At 48.1% G+C, this 11567-nt stretch overlaps 1 protein-coding gene across 1 annotated transcript; it reads right to left on the bottom strand.

The window, feature by feature from the left end:
- Nucleotides 1-2034: 2034 nt before the first annotated feature.
- Nucleotides 2035-9695, bottom strand: UNC119B (unc-119 lipid binding chaperone B). The gene is made up of 5 exons (XM_033174362.1): nt 9467-9695; nt 6986-7099; nt 5886-5994; nt 4951-5123; nt 2035-3776 (listed from the first exon to the last, which is right to left on the bottom strand). The coding sequence occupies exons 1-5, from the start codon at nt 9666-9668 to the stop codon at nt 3664-3666; spliced, it is 711 nt and encodes a 236-aa protein (XP_033030253.1). The 5' UTR covers nt 9669-9695; the 3' UTR covers nt 2035-3663.
- Between the last annotated feature and the right edge of the window lie 1872 nt (nt 9696-11567).

Here is an 11567-nt window from a genome sequence, read left to right on the forward strand (position 1 = left end):
GGTCACAGATGCACACAGACGGACCAAAAATGGGTATATTATTGTCAGGCAAAGACCACAATGGAACAGAAAACCCTATTTTAAAAACAAATCTTGCAGGGGAAATCTTTCCAATGGCCAATTCAGAGACAAACTGGAGAAAGATGCATTTTGTCACAGTCCTGCAAATGTTCTCCTTCTCCCTGCTGGTAAACTGATCGCAGGATACCAGAAAACTGTTTTCTTTTTCCAGCCATCCCAGGAAAATCTCTGAAAAATCGGAGGGAATGAGAAAGAAACTATCCCCTTGCCTGGGTCTGATGGCCCTATAAAACCCATTAATTAAACAAAAAAAAAACCCCACATAGGAGGTCCAAACATGTTTGCTGGTGCTTCACCAAATGGGAAATGTAACAGAGCAGCCCTGTTATGAGACCAGGTCTCTCCATTAGTTAGGGTGGGGCAAGCGGACAATGCAACGCAAGGACTTCAGTGCCTGCACAGCCGAGTATGAGATGGAAGCAGCCGCTGTCAACACCATTGGAGGGAAACAGTGAACCTTAGAGATTAATGCTTTTAAGGCAGATACTTCATGGCAAACCTGTCACTGGTATCAATCTGCATACAATACAGAAGTCAATGTTATTTCCAGTTCCCTTCCTCATTGACACTTCTTGCTTTCAAGTGTCCTGTGTGGTTTATACAACAGGGAAGGGCTCAGTTTCATTAACATTTCTCCAGAGGGACGAGGACATGCAAAGAGGAAGACAAGGGCTTGAAATCAAGCCAGGGAGATGGCCTGCCAAACATAGCAGAGGCCACGAGAAAGCCCCCGTCCCCCAGGTTATGGCTGGGGAGGAAGAATGAATCGTTGATGCCTTCCCATGGCAAGTAACCACTTGGGGGAGATGGCCCATCTATTCCAGTTATAAATTTAGGTGCCCCTGTCTTTGGATAAATGCTGTTCTTGTATCTAGCCCCCCACACCTTGTACTAACACTATGGTCAACATGGCAGAAGCAGACCCTTCCCCTCCTCTTTCATATGCAACCCACAGATGCAGTGTTAGTGCAACAGGAAGAATGCTATGGGGGTGGGGGAGGGAGAGACAGGCTTCCACACAGGAATGGAGCATGTGGTCCCAAGGGGCAGCAGCCAAATGAGTGACAGATAAAAGTGCCGGCTGGACAAGGGCAGGTTCATCTTCTATCTGGTGGGGTAATTCAAAGAGCCCCTCTCTCTCTTGGCGCAAAGTGTTCCAGAGAGCACAAAGCCACACATTTGGCCACGTCCTCTGGGGCATCAGGATACCTGCCTCTCGCTGCCCCACGCTTCCCTGCCCATTTCATGTATTTGGTCCTGCAAGGCAGAAGCAGCAACAGGCAGAATTTAACAAGCAAGCCCCTTGCCCCCATTTCTGCTTTCGTGATTCTTCTTGAAGAGATGGGTGCTTGCAAAGGACACACAGAGCATTAACACTCGGAAGGTGGGGGGGGGGGGCAGAGAGTTTCTGTTTTTGAGAAAGAAGAAGTGAGGAGGAGGAGGAGGAGGAGAAGAGAAGAATCCGGAGCCCAGAGAAGGGGACCAGCAGCTGGGAGTTTATTGCAAAGTACGGTACCTGCTCTTGGCTCAGATTGCTACCCATCCTTCCCAACTGCTCCTGGGATAAATTCGTAAGAAAGCAAAGGCGGGACGTCCTCGGAAGGAGCCTGAGCAACAGTAAGAATGATGTTTAAAAGGCACCTGGTGTTTTTAATCACATTGACTCTGGAACCCCATATCACCACCACCTCCTCCTGTGGAATGAGGAAGTGTTTCCCTCAACTGTTCCTCTGGGAATGTGGCCTTGGACATGGGGAGAAAAGGCACCTTTCTGTGGAAAGCAACAAGCAGACTGCAGCAGAGCTGGCTACCATCATCAATCGGTAGAGACAACTGGGCTGCACAGTGCAGGAGCTGGAACATCACAAGTTAGGAAGAAAACAAGAACAAAAATACAGAGGGTTTTTTTTCTTCTTTTAACCCACAATCATGGCTACACAGGGACAAAAAAGCTCTGCCCTTTTCACCTTTATTACATCCCCAATATTTTGGGAGTGGTTAAGAACATCCTACCTTACAGCTAAAGAGTCCGAGCCATTTTCCTCTTGTGTTTTGCCTCCCACAAATACTCTGATCTGTCACTATCCTCCTCCCCTTTCTAAAACGGTTTGTTTCAGGGCAATGTGCGTGTGCCTCCACCCTCTCCAAAAAGGGCTAGTCTCAAGAGCCTGGAGGGCTTTCTCCTGTGCAGGCTGAATTAGCATCTGACACAGAACACCAGCTTAACTTTGAAGCGAGAGAAAGGCCCGGGAGCGGAGTCCGACAGCAACAAAAATACTGCTTTGTAGTTGCCGACAGCCACCTAAGGGCAAGATTCCTGCTTCACTGGCTGATACACACCCTCCTCCCCAGGCCCTCATCCAGTACTACCTCCTCAGATGTGCCTAACCAACAGGCATAGCGGCATCTTAGCAGCAAAAGCTGGCTGGTTTCCTACACATTTAAATGGAGCCAGTAAAAGCTCAGAGGTACAGGTTTCAAGAGGGGAAATTCCCTTATTTTCACAGCCAAGCTGATTCAGCTACATCTCATTGCACCGGGGAGCCTATGGAGCCCACTTCAACGGCGGCGCAAACCAAGGCAGGCAATACAAGCTGGTTAACACCACCATTTCTTACACTAATACGTTTTGAGACACAAACAGAAAATTTCTCCTGGGAAAATCCACCCTGCTGCTTGGACAGGCTCCACCAGGCAATTTATGGATCCCGGTAAGCTTTGCCCACCTTCTTTTGCACTCCTTTCAAGGAAAAGAGCAAAACTGAGATGCAGAACGGAACCTAGGCTGAAGGCAGGATGGACAAGTGTGTGGAGTGTTCAGGCTGAAACACTGATCTCAGTCTCCCTCTCCCTAAGCTGGTTGGCAGAAAAGGCCTCACAAAGGCCTCAAAAGACCTCACAAAGACTCACAGTGGGACACAAGCCTTTTTTTTTTGCCAACCGGTACCCAACAGAGTTTAAGGAACAATCAAGACCAAAGACTGAAGCCGCAATCTGGAGCACCCCTTAAAAAAACAACACCTCTCCTCCTTTTTGTTTTGTTTTTAGGTTGGTTGTGAGTGGTAGGCCCTCACAGCCAATCATACAGGCTGGGTCACCGATTCTGCCAAAGTGATTCACCAGCCCTGCCACACTCCTCCAAAGGGGGAAAACCTGCTATATACGTTTCATGGGCTACTTGGAAGAGGCAACAGCTTTGTGTTGGAGGACCCTATGCCCACCGGAAAAGGGAAGAACATACAAGAAATACAGGCTAAGTGCGCCAAACTACATGAACTGCTACATCAGTTTAACATTTAACAGACAGTCTGACCTGTAACCTGACCCAGGTGCCACTGGGGACCAAGCAGAGGACCAGAAAGGAACAAGGCTGGAAAGGGTTCAGGTTTGCCAGGGGAGCTCCTTTACTGTCACCAGTTGCCACCTCAGCCCCTTCAACATCACATCTTGAGCCTCACAGAGCTTTCTGCAAAAGGCCTCGGAGTCCAGGGGAGCTTCCCTGCTCTCCTCCGTGACCAGGATGGCTGGCGGTAGTGCAAAGTCTGGGGGGGGGGGAGAGGGAGGGGGATGCAGCGGCGGCGGCTACTGCCCTCCGTTGTAGGCATAGTCAGCCTTATTGTGCATAATCAGCTTGTTGTCCACAAAGTAGAAGCTGTCCGAGCGGGTCTCGTAGGGGTTCTCGACCATCAGACGGACTGCGTGGGGCGAAAGAAAGAGACAGGGAGGGAGGGAGGAGAAAGAGGAAGAGAGACAGAGACAGGTCAGTTAGCCTCAACCACAGAACACAGCACATAAGGAGATTCCTATACGTAACAACTCCCCTGTTGACCACTTATTAAAAAACAGACATGCTACATGAGATCGCTTATTTTACCTGCAAGGGCAATTGAACCACATAAGCGCAGCCAGTGAATGGTTAGCAAATATTTATTTATTGACTTTATATCCTGTACCCATCTCTAAGGAGCCCAGGGTGGCAAACACACCAATAAGAATCCAATTAAAATTTCCAAAGAGTGTTTTAAATAGCTCAGTTGGTTAGAGCATGGTGCTGATAATGCCAAGGTTGCAGGTTTGATATTTGTATGGGGCAGCTGCATATTCCTGTATTGCAGGGGGTTGGACTAGATGTTCTTCAGGGTACCTTCCAACTCAACAATTCTAGGTTGCTATGATCTTCTAAAACATATTTTTAACACCCAGAGCTTGTAACGGAACAGAGAAGTCAACCAATTCGGTGCTTCTGCGTAACCACATTCTTCCCCTGAATGAGGAATCTTTTGAAGAGAGTGAGCTGTGCTTACTCAAACTGAAATTAGCAGCACTGCAATACTCCCCACTTTTTTCTCTCTTTTTAGGCTGCGGCGGCCACAATTCTACAAGGCATGGTATTTCAAATATATCAAGTTCACACTTAAGATTTCTGTGTGAGGTTCTGTTTGACCCTATCTTTTTCCTTGTGAAAAACAGCTTAAGCAGCTAGCTGGAAGAGGTTAGGTCAGGTTGTACATAGGGCAACCTTTGAAGACTGTGCAGTTAGTACAGAATACAGAGGTTGTGTTACTAACCAGGACTGACCACTGAACAGCTATTGCTGGTGCTACAAGAACTACACTGGCTACCAACTGGCTTCTGAGTACAACTCAGTTTGAGAGGTTTAAAGCAATGCATGGCATTTGGTAGTTGGTACTGAAGCAAAGTCTACTGTATCCTCTTCAACCTCATGCCCTCCAATTTTGGACTACAATTCCCATCAACCGCACTCTGCAGCCTGCAGTGGCTGGGGCAGATGGGATTTATAGTCCAAAATGACTTGGAGGACACCAGGCTGGTCTTGAGCCAGCTCTGGGTCACACAAGAGATACTTACTGAGGTCCTCTGAAAGTTGTGGGAACTCGTAGATGTGCTCACAAGTGTTCCTGCTGCTGGGGATGCAGAAGCCAAAATCAAAGTCAAAATTCTTGAGAAGGCGGTCTCTGAAGTAATGCCTCTCGATCATACGGAAGTTTGACACTGGCTTGTCTCCTACTGTGAACTCCACGCTGCAGACAGGAGGGGCAGGAGAAGAACAGCCAGTTAGGTGGTCAAGATAGTCTCCTGACTAGAAGCCAAAATTCAGTTTCTGCAAGGACCCAGCCCTGGAGGCAATGCTGCCTGTGATGGGCACAGACAGAGCTGCAACTAACCTGCAGCCCACAAGCACTTGTTCCTAAAGATACCAGCTTTCATTTCCTACACAGAATCATAGAATTGAATGTTCCTAGTCTCTATGATTGTGAAGGTATGTTTGAAAAATGAGGCGGCAGCACTTAATGACATCTCAGCAACTGATGACTATTTGCAGCAAACAAGCCTAGGGCTCCCTGCTCCTATCCACAACTAGCCAAATAAATTATGCAAAATAATGAAGATGGCTGGGTTGTGACAAGGAAGTGAAATCAAGCATGTTGTGAATTTTTACTATTTGCATAATGCAACTTCTCGTGTTGCAGAGATATTGGGTTGTGCCCAGTGTTGGTTCTCCTCCGTGCAGATGCAATGAAATTTAATGAACCAGACTTAATGTAGGTCCTTTAATGGGCCTACCCTGAGTAGGACTTAGCCAGATACAACCCATTCCTTTTTTAAACTATTTTTTATCGTGAATCACAGATTACACTGAGCCCCAGGCACAGCCACTTCTCCAATATATATTCTTTGTGAGCTGATGAACCTGCTTCATACAATCTCAGAATCATTTCATTGCAACCACAGGGTTAGCACGGTAGCCCCCTTTCCCCATCACCCCACAAGCTCCTACTCACGTTGCACCAACTGTCCGGAGGCGCAGGAAGGCAGGCGTGAACTGATAGCGGACAAAGCGCCCTGCGCTGGCGTCCACCTCCCCAGCGTCGCCGTCATCATCCTCTTGCTCTGCAAGAAGTGACATTTAAGAAGTGAGTCACCCTTGAGGTATCGTGCACACCTTTTGCTGGCACTCCCTCAGCCACGCCCATCAGGAAGGGGGCAGATGTTCCCATCAGGCCACTCGTAAGTCACGGCCTGCCACCCAAGCTCATATTTGAGCCTTCTTTGTGGCAGCACCTTGCTACTCCCAGAACTGCACCAAGCACTTTTGATGCAGAGCCCCCAACATCAGTTGAACAGGTTTAATTTACCCAGGTTGGTGACATTTTGCATGTTGAATCAATCACACTGTGGTGTCTTTGTTTTGTTTTTGCTGCTCTGCGGTCACTACTGGTGTTAATGTTTTGTGCGTTATTGATTGTAACAGAAATTATATGCATTTTAGTATTCTTCATGTATTTTAAACCACTCTGAGGCCATGGACATGATGGTCTATAAATGAAATTAATAATAATAACAATGATAGCGATAATCAGCTCTCTATCTGCTGGTGACGTGCTAAGTTGGTGACTTGAGTCATGTTACAGACAGATTTAGTTCAGCTGGGCTGAACTGCAGGGTGGACAAAGCTGGTGGGGTTTAGATACAACAGTATCAGGGCCCTATTGTGCCATACACTGCATGCAAGAGAAAATTAATTAAGCCTTTCCCCAACCTGGTGCCTGCCAGATGCTTTGAACTACATCTCCTACCAGCTGGTCTATATTAGTGGTGAGCAATATATCACGCAGAGTAGCTTATATAAAAGTTATTAAGTTGCCTTCCTAATCCCTATGGAAAATTTGCAAACTTCTCCTTTAAAATATCTGTTGGGAATTTTAATGTCAGAAGGGGTGAGGGAAGGAGAAAAAGAGGCGGAATTGCAGAAATCATTCAATTCTCCAGAAGAAACTATTTAGATTCTGAAATCCCAGCAATTTCTCGACAGCGACTGGACCTTAGGCTTTATGTACAAGCTCTCACTTTCTCTATTTTTTCTTCTTCACAGCCCACTTACCTAAAGCTGAAGGTTTGGCAATTTCAAATAGCACCGTCCCTGTCTCCAGGTCCCTGATCTTGAACTTGGTGAAATCAATATTGTAAAAGTTGTCCTCTGGTCGGCAGAGATAGTCTAGGAGACAAAGGAAAAGGAAGCCTGAGAAGTCCCATGTGGGGGATTACCATTTGGGAAAGACAAGACAGGTAAATGGATTTGGGGCTTCAGGGCTGGGAAGAGCCATCGCAGCCCAAAGCCGTGGAAGGCTAATGCCAATCTGATGGGTCAGTCCTGCTAGAAATAAAGCTTCATGCATACATAAACTCAAGGACCTCATTTTTATATACAGGGGGTCACCATTTTAGGTGAGTCCAATTGACATGCGATCGCTGACACGCAGGTCCTTTTGTACCCGCAAGAAGGCAGAACAGGATCGGGGCACACTTAAATGTGCTCCATCGATGAGTGTGGGGGCCAGGAATATAAAATGCCGCCTGTATATAAAAGAAAGGCGAGCAGACATTGCAGCAACACTGCAAATAAGCCTACAAATGTTACTAGCCTGATCCCTGCCCATCCCCCAAGTACTAGCTTCCTAGAAAGCATGCACAAAAACACAGGCTTCTAGCCACTTGAAAAGCTAGTACTGCCTTTCCTTGCTCAGGCTTATTGAAGAAGGAAGGATAGAGCAACCTGCCAGTATGCACAATACTGAGTTAGATGGATGAATTGTCTGACCGAGGAGCTTCCAATGTCCCTTCTCCACCAGCCCTCTGTCTTATCATACTGGTTGTGGAGAAAAGTGTAAGACACAGAGAGCCAGTGTGTGGCGTTGTGTTTAGGGTGTTCCACTAGGATCTGGGAGATCAGGGTTCAAATCCCCACTCAGCCGTTTAGCCCACCTTTGGCCAATAACTCACTCTCAGCCTAACCTACCTCTAGGATTGTTGAGAGGATAAAATGTCACATTGAGCTCCTTGAAGGAAAGGTGGGGTATAAATGCAATCAATCAATCAATCAATCAATCAATCAAAGGAAGGACTCAGAGGAGGAATGGGCTGGTCACTGGCCTGCAGGGAATTCCTGGTATGGAGTGGAATCCATTGAATGCATTACATCAGCACAAGGATTTCTGTTTACACCACAGAATTCCCTATCTCCCTATGCTTTCACCATATCTGCTTTGAAGGAACAGATTTAGGGGGTGTGCTGGGGGGGGGGGCGCAGAGAAGAGAAGTAGGGAAGTTCTGATGCACAAGTGGAAATTCTTGCACTGACAGAACACATTGCTTGGTGTTACACTGGAACACCCTATGGTTATTACATGAGTTGTAAAATACAAGCCTGGGCAACCCTGTATTTCCACAACTGTAGGCAGACTGCAGAGAGAGTCATTCTAAGCCAGAAAGGACTGAGCGCAGAAAGAAAAGAAGTTATTCAGAATTATGACTGCAGTGAAGACTTTCAGATGGGCTCAGAGTTCTGCAAGTAGAAAAGCATAGGGAAGCTATTACCATCTTGTTAAGTGAAAGTACTGTATTAAGTAAGAGAGAGTAAAGAGACTGCTCAGAATGGGCTATTCAAAAGGGGGGGGGAATGGAATTGCTCTTCAGAGTACAGTACCTGATACACTAATATGCAGCAGGATGGTGCTAGGCCCTAGGGTGTCTTGGGGCTCCCAGATTTTTGCATCCTTGGTGGAGTAAGCGGAGGCTGTGCACATGAAGTGGGGGGCAGTAGCAACACAGAAAGCTGGGTTTCCCAGTTTCAGGGGTACCCAGGAGTGAGATGTTATCCATATCAATTATTTAAATGCATGAATGAATCTTTATTTGCATCAGCCTTACAGCCGGTGCTAGACAAAGCCCTGAGTAGTTAAATATATATATATATTTATTCTGAGTTTCCCTCAGTTGCAAATAGGGGGATGTATTTTTTTGGCTCTTCAACAAGTGAAACAAGAAAGCAGGGTGCATGCTCTGTCTCCCACAAATTTCCTGCGCTCAGGGACAGGAAGGAAATGGAAACCTAATAGATACTTGGTGGCCCACGTTTATGGGTCTAGCGGCCGGTGGGGCGATTAATGGGAGGTTTCTTCCGAGCAAAATGCTAGCGGGCGTGTAAAGGGAGAATGTGCTCCGCCGCTCCCAATTTCCTGCGCCCTGACTGGAAAAAGAACATGACTACAGTATTCGGAGCAAAAATATAATCGATATTGGGGTGCCCAGAAGAGTCCATAAAGGGGGCAACCTTCAGAGGCAACAGACGATTTTGCGGGGAGCGTGAGGACCACCCCTCCCAATTCCCCTGGCCTACGGAGAGGAGGGCCAGGGTAGATACATGGGTGCCCACCTAAGTGAATCCACGAACTGGGGTGGGGCGGGGGCTCTGGGGAGTCGATACCGGGGCGCAGAGCGGGCTTGGCACAATGTCGGGGTCTGCCCCTCCTCAGCGCCGGGGGGCTCCTCCTCGCCCCCCTCCGGGGGCGCCCCTGCTACTCACTCTCAGTGACGCGGCTGAGCCCCAGGACGTGCTCGGGCCGGACCGCGTCCAGCGCCAGCAGCTCCGCTTCGGTGCGGGGCAACACGGCGGCCCTCAGCGGAGCCACGACCGCGGGCGACGCGTCTCCGGAGCCTCTCCGGCCTCGCAAGCGGCTCAGCGCCCCGCCGGCCCCCGACGCCACCCTGGGCTTCGAGCCGCTCATCGCCCCGTCGGGCCCGCCGCTGCCGCCGCCGCCGCCAAGATGGCTGCCACCTCCACCGCTGCCGCCGCCGCCGCCTTTCGTAGCTATGGGAGCGAGGGGGCGTGGCCAGGATGACGCCGTGACGGAGGTCGAAGGGGGCGGAGCCAAAGGAGGCACGTTGGTGGGAGGTAGGGATGGTGGACAGCATCTTAAAAAGCAGAGACGTCACCTTGCCGACAAAGGTCCGTATAGTTAAAGCTATGGTTTTCCCAGTAGTAATGTATGGAAGTGAGAGCTGGACTATAAAGAAGACTGATCGCCAAAGAATTGATGCTTTTGAATTATGGTGCTGGAGGAGACTCTTGAGAGTCCCATGGACTGCAAGAAGATCAAACCTATCCATTCTCAAAGATATCAGGCCTGAGTGCTCACTGGAAGGACAGATCCTGAAGTTGAGGCTCCAGTACTTTGGTCACCTCATGAGAAGAGAAGACTCCCTGGAAAAGACCCTGATGTTGGGAAAGATGGAGGGCACAAGGAGAAGGGGACGACAGAGGATGAGATGGTTGGACAGTGTTCTCGAAGCTACTAACATGAGTTTGGCCAAACTGCGTGAGGCAGTGAAGGATAGGCGTGCTCTGGTCCATGGGGTCACGAAGAGTCGGACATGACTGAACAACAACAAGGGATGGTGGGGGGCGAAGAACGCCGCGCGCACGCGCACTCCGGAAGGAAGCCTCTCTGGCCTCTACGGGGCTGTTGTGGTTTTGGAAGGGAGTCGCGGGGCGAAGTGGTTGGGGCACATCTGGGCAGGGCAGGCAAATCTACAACTCCGTAAGATGGATTTTAGGCAGAGAAACCGAAACGTTGCAGGAATATCCTCCTCTGCAGCTGCATGCTTCATATGGAAAGATAGCCGCGCTTAGAGGGCAGTCCTCTGTTCTGAACATAGCTGTCAAATATCCCTTTTTTGGCGGGAAACTCCCTTATTCTAAGCCATTTCCCGCTGCTCTCCCTTATTTTTGATATCCCTTAAAATTCCCTTATTTCAAAGGAAGCAGCTCCTCTCCCTAATCCTCAGCCTCTCTCAGCAGGTCCCGAGGAGGCTGAAAAGTGAAAATATTTTATGTAAGTCACTTCAATGGTTAAGCGATACACTAATCGTGTCAAATAAACAAATAACATAAGACATGCTGCTGGTAACGGGAAAGTACTGCGTATGCCAGCAGTTAAAATTAATCTTGAACCAAAGACTCCTTGGGCCATATTCAGCATTGGGCCATTTTTTTCCTCGCTCACGATAAAAACAGTGCATACTGAGAACTGCAACCAACAGATTGAAAAACCAATGTGATTGATGTCAGAGTAGGTTAAATTTACATGAGATTTTCATATTAATTGTTACACAGAAGATAAGCATGTTGAAACACATTAAACATTCTGAGGTAGTGTATTCTGTTTACATGTAGGAACTGGGGGAGAGGAAGATCAGTCTCAGATTTTTGTACTGGGCTTTCAGGTAGGGGCACTCAGATTGCTAATGAGCTATATAGCACAAAGTTGGGAGATAAGGAATAATGGATGTTCAAAAGGGCACTGAGCAAAATCACTTATTTAAGTTCCAAGTGTCCAGAAGTGAGGGGTGGTAGTTACTGGGAAGATAATCATAATTTTATGATCTAGGAAAAGTTCAGAGCTCATTATTTGGATATCATAAAATAAGAGCGGTCCAGAACCATTCAGATGGTTGATTTTAGTGAGACCCTGAATAGTGTCAGGTAGGCCATGGGGGTGGTGTCCATTCTGAAGGACATCGGCCCTGGCTGCTCACCGGAAGGACAGATCCTGAAGCATCGCATGAGAAGAGAAGACTCCCTGGAAAAGAGACCCTGAGGTGGGGAAAGATGATGGTGTGTAGCC

This window comes from Lacerta agilis, chromosome 17, assembly GCF_009819535.1.
Source record: "Lacerta agilis isolate rLacAgi1 chromosome 17, rLacAgi1.pri, whole genome shotgun sequence".
Taxonomy (NCBI): Eukaryota; Metazoa; Chordata; class Lepidosauria; order Squamata; family Lacertidae; genus Lacerta; species Lacerta agilis.

Coding starts and splice junctions, on each gene's coding strand:
- UNC119B (XM_033174362.1), bottom strand. CDS start 9,668: ATGAGCGGCTCGAAGCCCAGGGTGGCGTCGGGGGCCGGCGGGGCGCTG. Junction 7,100..9,466: donor GCTCAGCCGCGTCACTGAGA/GTGAGTAGCAGG, acceptor TTTGTCTCCTAG/ACTATCTCTGCCGACCAGAG. Junction 5,124..5,885: donor CTCCGGACAGTTGGTGCAAC/GTGAGTAGGAGC, acceptor TCCTGTCTGCAG/CGTGGAGTTCACAGTAGGAG.